General features: G+C 46.6%; 1 protein-coding gene across 1 annotated transcript in view; it reads left to right on the top strand.

Annotated features, from left to right (window-relative positions):
- LOC140460793 (uncharacterized) overlaps positions 1-14,863 on the top strand; it is a 41,226-nt gene extending 26,363 nt beyond the window's left edge. The window contains exon 2 of the mRNA XM_072555478.1: positions 13,532-14,863. Coding sequence (XP_072411579.1) covers positions 13,532-14,188 — 657 coding nt within the window. The 3' untranslated portion in view covers positions 14,189-14,863. The remainder of the gene's footprint in view (positions 1-13,531) is intronic.
- The last annotated feature ends 500 nt before the right edge of the window (positions 14,864-15,363 follow it).

Consider the following 15,363-nt stretch of genomic DNA (forward strand, 5'->3'; position numbering starts at 1 on the left):
CTTCTGAAGTTGCTGTTGCTCCTCTCTCTCTGAATGAAGATTGAGCTTCAGTCCAGACTGTAACTTCCTTCCTCTGTTTAACATCTGGGAGGACCACACTCTCTTTTCTCGCCCTCTTTCCCATTTCTTTTCTCATCCTTGGGTTCAGCTGTTGGTTTGTAGGAGCTGAGGGGAAAAAGAAAGTCAATCGAGGTGAAGGGACAGACTATGGAAAAGGTTGGTCTAGATCTGTGCCTGTTAATGTTTGACAGGCTTTGTTTCCTGAGCTTGAGACATTTACTTGTCTGGCAAAAAAAGGATGGTGTCTTGATCCATGTTGGGGATGGAAGTGGATTATGCTGTGGGTGACTTGCTCGTAGTAGTCCAATAAGTATTAGATAAGTAATCATGACACACAAACCTTGGGTTATTGACTGTTTATTCGGAGCTCACGGGGAGAGCCAAGTCGACCTCATGGTCACAAGTCACTCTGACGAGAAACAGAGAGTTGTATGATTATATAGGTTACAATCATTTAACAATTAGCAAACTGTTAATTGCAGGAATTTGAGCAACCTAAGTCACTTTGCCCAACAACGCAGTGTCTGGATAGTGTTGGTTAGTAGCTGATAAGTATACAATAGGTCCTTGCAAAGAGAAGGATACTTCCATGCAAGACAAGAATTTGTTTATCAGGTAACAGTACAGCTGCAAGGCCGAGTGTCTCTGTTGAGTCTGGGAATTAAGGGTAGTTGGGACAAAGCAGGGAGGAGGAGCTCAGACAATGGATAGATCAGCCATGATCTTAATGTAGGCTGGAAGGGCCAAATGGCCTACTCCTGCTTCTATTACTATGAAACTATAACCCTGCATTTCCCATGCCTAACCCACCTAACCTGCACATCCCTGGGCACTGTAAGTAATTTAGCATGGCCAATCCAAATCAAGGCCGGTGAGCAGTGTAGTGATGTGGAAAATGAACATCAGAGAACAATAGAAAGGGACAAGGAGAGTAAATATACCAGCAATCAAAACTGGATTCTAAAGATCACAAAAATTGAAATGATACATGGTGAATCTGAATGTGTGCCACATTGTAACAAAAGTGAATGAATTCACTGCACTCATTGAAATGAATAATTATGGTCTGAGACTCCTCACAGAGACATGGCTTCAGGATGGCAAGAATTGGATCCTGAATATTGAGGGGGGAGTCAGATGGGAAGCGAGGTAAAGGCAGAGAGGGTTGGCACTGCTAATCAAAGCACTGATCACAGGGTAGTCTGGTGTCAGCTTGGGTTTCAGGGCCTGATCTCTCTGTCCTCTGATCTCCCTGTTCCCACAGAGTAAGATGTTGGTCTGTCCTCACCTTTGCTGGACTTCTGCTGAAGCTTTCACGCCTCTTTTACAGCTTCCAGAACAAGAAAACATTCAGTCAATCGAAAGCCAACCCACAATCTCAGCCTGTCACTTTTCCAGACACAGAGTGTAGTCATAGCAGGGAATCAAACAAGAAAAGTGAAACAAAATCAAAAATAAATAAATGCCTAATGTTTGTTCATTAGGAAGTAAACCAGAAATAGGGCTGTCCCAGGATTCTGATAGTGCCCTACTTGAGGAATTCTCTCTCCCTTCGATGTAACTATTAGTACTGTTGGAGCAAAGTAACTCGTGTGTCAAATTGTTTAAAGTAAAGTAGTCAGGAGAGGAGACCTTGAGCAATTAACTAGCTTTATTCGTTGCCATTGGGGAATACCTCTTAGTTCAAAATAAAGTCTGACGTAATCCAATAAAATACAGAATGTTACAAGTTTTATGTAAAACACAAGCCCCACTCTCCATTAATTATGCAACTGAGGGGCAGTCGTAAGGTTCACATACATTGTCCATACCTACATTTCTTCATGTCTACAAAACTGAATGTTATCTTATACTGCAGGTTCAGCTCGGCTCTAATTACTGATAAGGGACAGAGAGAACCAATCCATCATTTTATGAAGCAGCACAGTCTAATGGCCTGAGGAGCAGAGACAGCCTGCAGCTGCAAGGTCAGGCTATCAAAACAGAATTCCTTAGCCAGGGCTCAGACAGCATTCTGTTAACAGGCTACATTTTACTGCAAACATTGCTTTGTGACAATATGGCTTCCATGCAGTTTTGTCAATTTTGATCACATTCTCCCACAATCCCTCCTTTTTTATTAAAATGAGGAGATTGGGGGTGTCAGCAAAAGGGGGATTATACCCAGAGCCAGGGGGATTGTCAGGGGTTGGTGCCTGGAGATCGGACTGATAGTCCTCGGGTTCAGTAAGGACAGGGGCAGAAGGCGCCAGGGATTGGGAATCATCATCAGGGGTTTCATCAGGAATGGGAAATCTCGGCATCTGGGAGATCGCTGGAGAGGAGGGCCGCAACAGTGAACTGAGCCGAGCACAGGATTGTCTGCGGGGTGACTTTGATTTCCAGTCGAGCAGTTCCAAAGGCAGGGGGAAAGAAAGCTGCAAGTTGCTCAAACACCATAAGGGCTCGCTTTTGGTACGAGTTCAGGACGGATGGGGATATGGGCACATACCTAGCAGCTAGAGTGGTTGACATTCTGTGCAAAAAAAAATGTTTTAAACTGTAATTCCTGTTTATTAGAGGTTATCAGGCCAAATCAAACATAGTCAGTGAAAGAAAGATAAGGAAGAGTGCAGTGAAAGGCAGAATGATCAGGCTGAACCATTCACGATGAAGACTGAAGATGTCTCTCTGACGGGGGTCTTCTGGTGTTCCTCCAGGAGGTGGCGCTCGTTTTCATTGTGTTGTGTGTGTGTCCATGCGGCCTCCCCATGACCTTGACTGTTGACCGGGGAACCCCAGCAGGGACTAGGAACGGGCCTTTCCATCTCAGCCCCAATATGCCCCGGTCCTAATGCTGAGGCTTGGCCTTCCCGTGAATGTAAACTCTGAAGAGCTTTGGTTCACTGATGCAATTATTTCCCACTTGTCCAACACGAGAGTGTCCGCTGTTTCAGCCATTGGGGTGGTTTAGATTCATCTACTAAATACATCTACTCTTATTAGACAATATTCATAACAATGTACGTGAGGTGATTCTATAAAAGCAAGTTGTCGACAGGGAAAAAGGCTGACCAGGCAAGGAGGTGGTTAACAAACACACTCTCTCTGCCTGCACCCCTCTCTCTCTCTGTGTAACACTCTTCAACTTTCTACATGTCTCAGTTTGTCAGCTTTGATTATTCCTTCCTTCCAAGGGTAATGAGGCACTCACATACCAGAACAGCCCAAGTTAAGGAGTTGAGCCTCATAAATCCTGACACATTGCTGCTTAGCCAAGTGTGCAAACTCTAAATCCCTCTCAGCTGTTCCATTTGTAAGTTGAACACTATTTCCAAAGCAAGTTGTTCATGTCTCTGCATGAGTCCACAACTCGGGGGAAGTACAACGGAGTCTTTCATAGTTGCCCCAATGTGTCCTGTATGTCGAATTCATTCAAGTCAGGACATCCTGAAGCGAGCGATTATACTTACTGCAGATTTCTACTCACCAATTAAAACTAATATTGGGCACTCGAACAGATCGGGGGCAACTTGAAGCATGGCACGGACCTCAGTGTGGGTCCAGGGCTTATCAAATAGGGTTTCACCTCTCAAAGCCCTGGGGCAAGCAAATTCATTATTACTAACTTTGTAAAGCACAAGTGCTCTCAGCAACATTACGTCCAGACGCTAGGACCCTGTTGAGTTCTCTCACTAGTATCTTGTGGCTGAGTAGGGAGAATTGTATCAACATTTCTAACAGCATTTTTGTCCCTGGCCAGCTTTCCTCTTTATTTTGGACACAACAAAAGCAGCAACCACCCTCTATATTTCATCTCTCAAAGGATATCGGCCGGTGACCTGAGAGGACCAGGGTATCTCCTGCCTGACTCGCCAACTCTGGGGGATGGAAATAAAGCCCCATGTCAGAAAAGAATTTGTTTATCAGGAAGCAGTAAAGCTGCAAGGCCAACCGTCTCCGCTGAGCCTGGGAAACACAAGCTTTAGCAAGCAGGCACTAAGCTGAGATTCAAAATGGTTTCCAGGCTTTAATATGTGACAAAATGGCTGACCCAAATCTAATAATTGTCCCACATCATCGCAGGGAATTAAACAAGAGAAATGAAACAAAATGAGAAATAAACACATGTTTGTGTTTACTGTATGTTTATGAGGAAGAAAACCAGAAGGAGGGATCTCACAGGTTTCTCCTCATGCCCAACTTGAGGAATTCTCTCTCTCGCTTACATTTAACTATTCGTATGCAGCTTGGATTTACATCACTAGAAATAAAGCATCTGTTATCAAATACGCATAGAGATAGACAGCACTGATTTAGACTTTTTCTCTCCCTCATGCACATACACACACATAGAAGTCCATGCCAGTGAATGTGTATCTGCAGAATTATATTTGCAGATACATTCTATTTTGCTCAAAAAATGCAAAATCTGCAGGCACTCAATACGTGCAATATTTTCTGAATTCCACTTTGGAAATAGAATCAGTCTGACCCAAGATCGGGACACAGAAGACTCTGACCTCACACCTTTATTGCATTGTCTGAGCTGAGATGTCACATTTTGCTATGAAACCTTGAGTTATCTTGAGAAGGTGACAGACTACAAGATGTCATGATACCTGCAACCCATTCGAAAAGATAAAAACTTAACAATCCCAGGTTTGTTCAATATATCATTTCAGTGGCAGGACACGGGAATGTTTTGCTATAAATTCTGTGTCTTATGATATTATTCTCCACAACCACCTGATGGAGGAGCAGCACTCCGAAAGCTACTGGTTCCAAAGAAGCCTGTTGGACAAAACCTGGCGTTGTGTGGTTTTTAACTTTGTCCAGATTAGGGTGGGTTGACCATGTTAAATCACCCATTGTGCCCAGAGATGTGCACATCAGGGTGGATCGGTCCTGCTAAATTACCCATAGTGCCCAGGGATGTGCAGGTTCGGGTGGATTGGTCATGCTAAATTACCCATAGTGCCCAGAGATGTGCAGGTTCGGGTGGATTGGTCATGCTAAATTACCCATAGTGCCCAGAGATGTGCACATTAGGGTGGATTGGTCATGCTAAATTACCCATAGTGCCCAGAGATGTGCAGGTTCGGGTGGATTGGTCATGCTAAATTACCCATTGTGCCCAGGGATGTGCAGGTTAGGGTGGATTGGCCGTGCTAAATTACCCATAGTGCCCAGGGATGTGCAGGTTTGGGTGGATTGGTCATGCTAAATTACCCCTAGTGCCCAGAGATGTGCACATTAGGGTGGATTGGCCGTGCTAAATTACCCATAGTGCCCAGGGATGTGCAGGTTAAGGTAGATTGGCCATGCTAAATTACCCATAGTGCCCAGGGATGTGCAGGTTCGGGTAGATTGGTTATGCCAAATTCCGCATAATATCCAGGGATGTGCAGGTTCGGTGTATTATTCAGGGTTAAATGTAGAGCAGTGGGGGTGAGGGAATGGGTTACCCTTGGGAGGGTCAGTGGGGCAGTGTGGCCTGCTTCCACACTGTGGGGATTCCCTGAAGGGAAGGGATTCTCCTCCCCTTCTGCTGCAGGGCCGCGCAGGTGCAGTGAGGGGGCCCCGCTGTCCACCTCGCCCCGCCCCCTTCACTGTCACCTTACCCCGCCCCTTTAATGACGTCAGAATGCGGAAGTGGCCCCGTCAGTTTGAGTGACACTCCCTCCCTCTGCGCATCCCCTCATCCTGGGAGGGCCGGGGAGGCGGGGAAGTCTGTTCCCTTGGAGCAACTGGAGTGAATCCAGGGAGGGAGCAGTCTCCACAAACTCAGGTATGTGTCTTAGTTACCCGGGTGAGGAGGGACTGAAGGATAGAGATTGGGAAGGGGGAGGGCTGGATATCTTTTCTGTTTTGATGTTTAAAATGCACCCGATTCCCACCAGTAACTGCAACAGGTACAAGTACAGCACATGCAATATTCCTCATTGCAGCTTCAAGCCGGTTTTGCATCCTCTGTTCTTCCTCCACCTTGGCTCCAGCACATTCAGCTTCCTTCCCTCATTCCCATCCTCCCGCCCTGATGTTCCAAGCTGACCCGCAAAAGTTCCTCCAGTGTCTTTTGTGGGTTTTGAGAACTTTCTCAATCCTTTTAATTGAGTAGATGAGTTGGGAAGTTATGTTGTAGCTGCACCAGACATTGGTTAGGCCACTTTTGGAATGTTGTGTGCAGTTCTGGTCTCTCTGCTAGAGGAAGGATGTTGTGAAACCTGAAAGGATTCAGAAAAGATTGACAAGGATGTTGTCAGGGTTTGAGCTGAACAGGGTTGGGCTGTTTTCCTTGGAGTGCTAGAGGCTGAGGGGTAACCCTACAGATTTCTATAAAATCATGAGGGGCATGGATAGGGTAAAAAGACAAGGTGTTTTCCCTGGGATGGGTGAGTCCAGAACTACAGGTTTAGGGTGAGAGTGGGGGGAAGATTTAAAAGGGACCTTTGGGGCAATTCCTATATTGAGGGCAGTGCATCTAAGGAATGAGCTGCCAGAGGAAGTGGTGGAGGCTGGTACAATTACAACATTTAAAAGGCATCTGGATGTATATATGACTAGGAAGGGTTTTACAGGGATATGGGCCAAGTGTTGGCAAATGGGACCAGATAGATTTAGGATATCTTGCCAACATGGACAAGTTGGACCAAAGGGCCTGTTTCTGTGCTGTACATCTGGTAGACAGTGGTCCTCAGAATTCTGTTCCCATTAAGCTCTCCCTTAACTCAATTGCAAGCGGTCTTGGTGACAGTATGAGATTCTGAAAAGAAAAAGGACCCCATAAAGGGAAGGATTCTGTCCTGGGTCCCTACATGGAGATGGGTATAGTTACTTATGCCGCGTAAGGCCTGCTGTATCCCAGCCAGTGGAACACAAGCTGTTTGTCTATACGGGCAGGAGGTATATGGCCCCTTTGTCTTACACGAGTGGGTGAGACAAGTCTCAAATAGGCAGGAGATGTTATGTAGAACATGAACAATTGCACACCCATAGCTGGTACCATTAAAGCAATTCTCATATGACCCGGCAGTAGAGTTAAAAGACTTCAGCAAACAGGTGGCAGGAGGAAAACCTATCCTTAACCATTTGACTAAAATGTTTAATTTTGAATAATATAACACATTTGCTGCACAATAGAAAATAGGCAGGGAGAGTAAGACAATTAAGAACGTTTGCCTGAACATCAGTGAACCTGTATAAACAGGACACCGAGTGATAAAATTCACGGCTGTCCCTTTGTGAAATTAATAACAATGTTTGATTCTGACCTCAAAATGAAACTCGCTATCAATTGACTTCTCCCTTGAATTATTGTCCTTCACTATTATCTGTCTAGTTCAGAACATGCAGTGCTTTTGTTAACTTTTTTGTGTTTGTGACAGTATAGCCTTTGCAAACTTGTGGATAAAGATAGTCTGTTTGTGATAGTACAACAGAGTAGCCTGCCAGGGCTCTTGAAGGGAGAACAATGTCCTACTCTCCTGGGTTATTAGAATCCAGTTAGCCTGGCTTATAGGTATCAGTGTTAGGTTGTACTAATAGCATCACTGTTACATGAAGGGGATGATTAAAATTAAACTAAAACTGTCTGCAAGAGCTTTTTTTAAAATTCCAGACTACCAAAGGTACGATCTCCGGGATGAGCCAAGAGAGGCTTACAAGTTCATAAGGAATTCCTTAGGCCTTCTCAAATCTGTACTTTATCGAGAGTTCTTCATTACTATTACCAACAAAGTGCGGTCCATTGTCCGAGCGAATGCACGCAGGTATACCGAAGCGGGGGAGTCATTTCCTTAAGCAAAATCTTCACCACAGTCTCAGCAGTAGTGTTAGGAGTAGGGTAGGCTTCAATCCACTTAGAAAAGACATCAACAATAAGCGAAACATATTTATAGCACTGACATTTCTGCAACTCAATGAAGTCCAGTTGAAGTGTCTCAAAGGGACCCTCTGCCAAGGGAGTTCTACCCGGAGTACAAGGCAAGCCTTTTCCAGGGTTATGTTCCTGACAAATAAGACACCGGCCGCTAACCCTTTGAGCTCGTTGTTGGAGGCGGGGGACGCCACCAAGCCGTCAGGAGAAAGTCAGTGACCGAACGGGCACCACCGTGAGTTGCATAATGTACACAGTCAATAACCCATAGAGCAAGATCATCAGACATACAAGTTTTACCCACGGGAGGAGTCCAGAGTTGGAATTGTCCTCCTGCCTATCAGAGCCCCCCCATTGTCTAAATACAGAAGTTGGACCATGAGCTTCTGAAGCTCCTGCTCCTCTCTCTCTCTCTGAATGAAGATTAAGCTTCACCCCAGACCGCAATGCCCTTCCCTTGTCCAACATCTCTGAGTACGGTACTCTCTTTTCTCACCCCCTTTTTCCAGAGTGGTGAAGGGAGGTGATTTGAAATTGGAGAACTCCGTGTTGATCCTCAGGGCTGCAGGCTGCCCGGGCAGAAGGTGGGTTGTTCCTCCAATTTGCAGTGTGCTTTGTTGTGACAATGGAAGAGGCCAAAGATGGTCATATTGGGAAGGGGAATTAAAATGGGTGGTGACTGGGAGGTCCAGTCGGCTTCTGTGGACCCAGCTGCGATGCTCGGTGAACCGTTCCCCAAGTTTATGCTCAGGGTCCCCCATGTCGAGAAGACCACCATTGGCAAACACATGGCAAATGGAGTGCCACAATGTAAAGTTACAGCCTTTACTGTGGGGGGAAAGAAACGCAGAAAGGAGGTGAATTTCCGATGCTGGAGATCAGAGTCGAAAAGTGTGGTGCTGGAAAAGCACAGCTGCTCTGACATCATCCGAGGAGCAGGAGAGTTGATGTTTCGGGCACCAGCCCTTCATCAGGAATGATGTGTGGATGTGCAAAGGGGCCTCAGCGTCCTCCTACACCAGTCACTGCCAGTTGTCAGACAGGTGCAGCAAGCAGTCACCAAGGCAAGTGGTGTATTAGCAAGAGGAATTCAGATCGGAAGTGGGGATGTCTCCCTGCAGTTAGGGGGTCATTGAATATATTCAAGGCTGAGTTCATCTGATTTTTGACCAACAAAGAAGTGGATGTTTGTGGGGGAAGGCAAGGAAATGATTTCAAGACCAGTACAGAATAGTTAGTCAGACAGCACAGAAACAGACCCTTCAGTCCAACGAGTCCATGCTGACTATATTCAGAAACTAAGCTAGTCCCACCTAGATTGGTCCATATCCCTCCGAACCTTTCCTATTCATGTACTTCTCCAAATGTTAAGTTGGAGAACAAAGAGACCTTGGAGTGCAGGTTCATTGTTCCTCGAGATCGGAGTCTCGGGAAGATAGTGAAGAAAGTGTTTGGGATGCTTTCCTTTATTGGTCAGAACATTGAGTAAAGGGGTTGGGAGGTCATGTTGCAGCTGTACAGGACATTGGTGAGACCACTTTTGGAATACTGCATTCAGTTCTGGTCTCCCTGCTAGAGGAAAGATGTTGTGAAACTTTGAAAGGAGTTGGAAAAGATTTACAAGGCTGTTGCCAGGGTTGGAGGGTTTGAGCTACAGGGGGAGGCTGAATAGGCCAGGATATTTTCCCTGGCGCATAAGAGGCTGACGTTTAGCGGGAAGGATAAATTATACAAGAGGGGCGGGTTGCACCTTAATAGGTGGGGGACCAGCATTCTGGCAGGTAGGTTGTCCACTGCAACACAGCTGCATTTAAACTAAATAGTGGGGGGAGGGGACAAACCGGAAGTTTAAGAAGAAAGTTAGAACAAGAGAAGTCAAGAAAGACAACGGAATCAATGGAGCAGAAAACTCAAAAGAAAAGGATCATGCCGTAAGGTCAAGTGAAATAGGGATTGATGGGAAGGGTGAGGGGAGTAACAAATTAAAAATATGAATGCACCAAGCATTAGCAATAAGGTGGAGGAACTTGAGGCTCATTTGGAAATTGGCAGTTATGATGATGTGGGGATAACTGAGATGTGGCTTCAAGTGGATAGAGCCTGGGAAATGAATATTCCAAAGGTATACGTGCTATCGTAAGGACAGACTAACTGGCAGAGGGGGGTGGGGTGGCCCTGTTGGTAAGGAATGATATTCAGTCCCTTGCACGGGGGGACCTAGAATCAGGGGTTGGAGAGTCAGTATGGCTCGAACTGAGAAATTCGAAGGGTAGAAAGACCATAATGGGAGTTATCTACAGGCCCCCAAACAGTAGCCTGGATGTAGTGTGTAAGTTGAATAAGGAGCTGAAATTGGCCTGTCGCAAAGATATTAGTACATTGTTATGGGGGGATTTCAACATGCAGGTAGACTGGGAGAATCAGGATGGTACTGGACCCCAAGAAAGGGAGTTTGTGGAGTGTCTCCGAGATGGATTCTTAGAACAGCTTGTGCTGGAGCCGACCAGATGTTGTGCATCGAACCGGATTTGATCAGGAATCCCGAAGTAAAAGAGGCATTAGGAGGTAGTGACCACAATACAATAAACTTTAATCTGCAGTTTGAAAGGGAGAGGGTAGAATCGGAAGTGACAATATTTCAGTTGAATAAGGGAAACTATGGAGGTACGAGGGAGGAGCTGGCCAATGTTCAATGGTGCAATCCCCTCGCAGGGATGGCAGTGGAGGAACAATGGCAGGTATCTCTGGGTATAATGCAGAAGATGCAGGACCAGTTCATTCCAGAAAGGAAGAAAGATCCTAAGGAGAGGCAGGGGTGGCTGTGGCTGATGAGGGAAGTTAAGGACCATATAAAGACAAAAGGGAAAAAGTATAACATAGCAAAGATGAGTGGGAAATCGGAGGACTGGGAAGCTTGTAAAGAACAACAGAGGATAACTAAAAAGGAAATATGCGAAGAACAAATCAGGTACGAAGGTAAACTGGCCAAAATTGTAAAGGAGGATAGTAAAGGCTTTTTTTAGGTATGTGAAAAGAAAAAAAAATGATTAAGACTAAAATTGGGCCCTTGAAGACAGAAACAAATGAATTTATTGCGAGGAACAAAGAAATGGCAGAAGAGTTGAATTGGTACTTTGCTCGTGTCTTCCCCAGTGAAGACAGATCTAATCTCCCAGATGTAATAGTGGCTGAAGGACCTGAACTGAAGGGAATTTGAATTAGGCAGGAAATGGTGCTGGAGAGACTGTTAGGTCTGAAGGCCAATATGACCCCGGGACCTGATAGTCTGCATCACAGGGTACTGAAGGAGGTGGCTCTAGAAATCGTGGATGCATTGGTGATCATTTTCCAATGTTCTATAAATTCAGGATCAGTTCCTGCAGATTGGAGGGTGGCTAATGTTGTCCCACTTTTTAAGAAAGGAGGGAGAGAGAAAACAGAGGATTATAGTGGTGGGAAAAATGCTGAAGTCAATTATAAAGGACGAAATTATGACATATCTGGATAGCAGTAACAGGATAGGTCAGAGTCAGCATGGATTTATGAAGGGGAAATCATGCTTGACTAATCTTCTGGAATTTTTTGAGGATGTGGACAAGGGAGATCCAGTGGATGTAGTATACCTGGACTTTCAGAAAGCCTTTGATAAAGTCCCACTTAGGAGGTTAGTGAGCAAAATTAGGGCACATGGTATTGAGGGCAAAATACTGACATGGATTAAAAATTGGTTGGCTGACAGGAAACAAAGAGTAGTGATAAACGGCTCCATTTCGGAATGGCAGGCGGTGACCAGTGGGGTACCGCAGGGATCAGTGCTGGGACCGCAGCTTTTTACAATGTACATTAACGATATAGATGAAGGTATTAAAAGTAATATTAGCAAATTTGCTGATGACACAAAGCTGGGTGGCAGGGTGAAATGTGAGGAGGATGTTAGGAGAATACAGGGTGACCTGGATAGGCTCGGTGAGTGGATAGATGCATGGCAGATGCTGTTTAATGTGGATAAATGTGTGGTTATCCATTTTGGTGGCAAGAACAGGAAGGCAGATTGCTACCTAAATGGAGTCAAGTTAGGTAAAGGGGATCTAGGTGTTCTTGTACATCAGTCAATGAAAGTAAGCATGCAGGTACAGCAGGCAGTGAAGAAAGCTAATAGCATGCTGGCCTTCATAACAAGAGGAATTGAGTATAGAAGCAAAGAGGTCCTTCTGCAGCTGTACCTGGTGAGACTGGACCTGGAGTACTGTGTGCAGTTTTGGTCTCCAAATTTTGAGGAAAGACAATCTGGCTATTGAGGGAATGCAAGATAGGTTCACAAAGTCAATTCCCAGAATGGCGGGACTATCTTACGCTGAAAGATTGGAGCGACTGGGCTTGTGTACCCTTGAGTTTGGAAGGCTGAGAGGGGATCTGATTGAGACGTATAAGATTATTAAAGGATTGGACACTCGGGAGGCAGGAAGCATGTTTCTGCTGATGGGGGAGTGCCGAACCAGAGGGCACAGTTTAGATATAAGGGGTAGGCCATTTAGAACAGAGTTGAAGAGAAACTTCTTCACCCAGAGAGTGGTGGGTATATGGAATGCTCTTCCCCAGAGGGCAGTGGAGGCCAAGACTCTGGATACTTTCAAGAAAGAGTTGGATAGTGGGATCAAGGGTTATGGGGATAAGGCAGGAACAGGATACTGATTGTGGATGATCAGCCATGGTGGTGCTGGCTCGAAGGGCAGAATGGCCTACTCATGCACCTATTGTCTATTGTCTGATGAATGTTCATAAGGGGCATGGATTGGGTGAATATCCAAGGTCTTTTCCCCTGGGTATGGGAGTCCAGAACTAGAGGGCATATGTTTGAGCTGAGAGGGGAATGATTTAAAAGGGACCTGAGGGGCAGACCTGCTCACTCTCCGCAGTATCCCAGTGTTGTGAAAGATATTCACTTTCAGGTGGATTTTTCTTGATGTTAGTCTTGACAGTTTTTGCTTTTCTGCCCCTGTAAGATCCTGAATCAGCATCTTCAGGGGAGTTAGTTAGAGCGGAGTGAGAACAGAGGGGGATGGTGCTTTCAATTTTGTGGAATTAGAAAAGAAAAGAATATTCCGCAGAAAGTTGAATTCCTAGTTCTGAATTTCTACCCTGCACTGACAATGATCACTTTTGTAATCTCTTTTTAACAGAGTATTGGACGATCTGAAGACAGAAGTTTCAAAATCAACAGATTGAAGGGCTCTCCATTGTCTGCAGTCCTCACTTTGACATCAATGTCTGACAGTCACTCAATCCATCGGGACGACAACAATTTTCCAACTGTGATTGTGTGAGAAGGAGCAAAGCTTTTTGGTTCCTGTTTGAGGATGTTTTCAGCGTCAGTGGGACTGGATGAGAGACCCCACTGTTGCAGTGCACTGACCGTGGAGCCTGAAACAGTTATACGGCCTGGGAAGGGGAATTCACGATGGGGAGGGGCTCCACACGCAGTTGTGTGTAACTGAAGCTTCGGCCATGGAGAGACCCGAGGAATCCTGCCCCGTGGAGAAACCGTGGAAGTGTGGCGACTGCGGGAAAGGTTTCCATGTCCCGTCTGTCCTGGAGACGCATCGGCGCAGCCACACCGGGGAGAAGCCGTTCTCCTGCTATGTCTGCGGGAAGGCCTTCAGCGATTCCTCCACCCTGCTGAGGCACCAGCGGATTCACACCAGGGAGAGGCCCTTCAGCTGCCCCGAGTGCGGGAAGGCCTTCAGCGATTCCTCTGCCCTGCTGACCCACCGGCGGGTCCACACGGGGGAGAGGCTGTTCAGATGTTCCAAGTGCGGGAAGGCCTTTACCCAGGCCTCTGCCCTGCTGAGGCACCAGTGGGTCCACATGGGGAAGAGGCCGTTCCCCTGCACCGAGTGTGGGAAGGCCTTCAGCAATTCCTCCAACCTGCTGACCCACCGGCGGGTCCACACGGGGGAGAGGCCATTCCCCTGTCCTGTCTGCAGGAAGGCCTTCAGCAGTTCCTCCAACCTGCTGACCCACCAGCGGGTCCACACGGGGGAGAGGCCCTTCAGCTGCCCCAAGTGCAGGAAGACCTTTACCCAGGCCTCCAACCTGCTGAGGCACCAGCAGGTCCACACGGGGGGAGAGGCCCTTCAGCTGCCCCGAGTGTGGGGAGGGGTTCTGTCAGGTGAGCAGCCTGCGGAGGCACGAGCAGCTCCACTAGGGGGAGAGGCCCTTCAGGGGGCCCCTGGTGCAGGAAGGGGTTCACCTGCTCGATTAAGCTGCTGACCCACCAGTGGCTCCACACCGGGGAGAGGCCGTTCACCTACTCTCTCAGTGCAGGAAGGGCTTCACCTGCTCCTCCCAACTGTGGACGCACTGAAGCAGCCACAGCCGAGTGCCATTATCAACTGGACTATCGACCCAGTTTCGGGGCTGCTGGGTTCGAATCCGGCCGCGGCAGATGGCGGAATTGGAATTTGTTCAGAAACTGCAGTTCAGAATCTAACGATTAAACCATTTTTTGTGTGGGGGGGGGGTGGAGCAAAAACCCCTATCTGATTCACTCACATCCTTTTTAGGGGAGGAAACTGCTGTTGTGGGAAAGGATTCACTCAGTCGTTCCAACTGCATCCTTTACCCAGGCTGGCCTACACGTGACTCCAGACCCACAGCGGTGTGGTTGACTCGACACTGCCCATCCAACTTACTTGGAATACAGGATACGGGTTGAAATTACTGAGTGAGGCAATACTTCCCACAGATTAAGGCTGTACCAAGGATCCAATTACAAAGGGACAACTTGGTGGTGACCAATACTAAGGAAAGTGTGGTTGTTGGGGGGAGGTGTGTGCACTTTGGTCTTGAGCTGTTTGAAAAGTAGCTACTTTTTCTCTGCCTTTTTGCTGGGGGGATCTGAAGCTGTAACAAAGTTGGGTTGCAATAAAGGTTACCTGAACTTAACACCGGGCTCAGACTCTCATTGAAGGCTTTGAGCTCCAAGAGGTTTTAGTTTTAAAGCTGCTCGTTTCTTTCAGCCTCCTGCACTAAGTTTAGAACATAGAACAATCCAGCGCTGGGGAACTCAAAACTAGGGGGGGGGGGGATTTTTATTTAAACATAAGGAGAGAGATTTAAAAGAAACCGGTTAGGTACATAGTTCTTTGAAAGTTATATCACTGGTAGACAGTGGTTTAGAGTACTGGGAACAGTTCTGGTGGCCCTGTAATAGGAAGAAGACTATTAGAGAGGGTTTGGTAAAGATTTACCAGGACATTGCCAGGACTGAATACCAAAGAGTTCTTCCTTCACTTCAGGGAGCTCAAAACTAGGGGGCATATTCTTTCAAGGTGAGAGGAGAGAGATTTAAAAGGAACGCGAGGGGCAACGTTTTGACAGAGGGTGGTTTGTGTGTGGAATGAACTTGCTGAGGAAGTGGTAGATTCAGGTACAATTACACCATT

This window comes from Chiloscyllium punctatum, chromosome 36 (genome assembly GCF_047496795.1).
Source record: "Chiloscyllium punctatum isolate Juve2018m chromosome 36, sChiPun1.3, whole genome shotgun sequence".
Classification (NCBI taxonomy): Eukaryota; Metazoa; Chordata; class Chondrichthyes; order Orectolobiformes; family Hemiscylliidae; genus Chiloscyllium; species Chiloscyllium punctatum.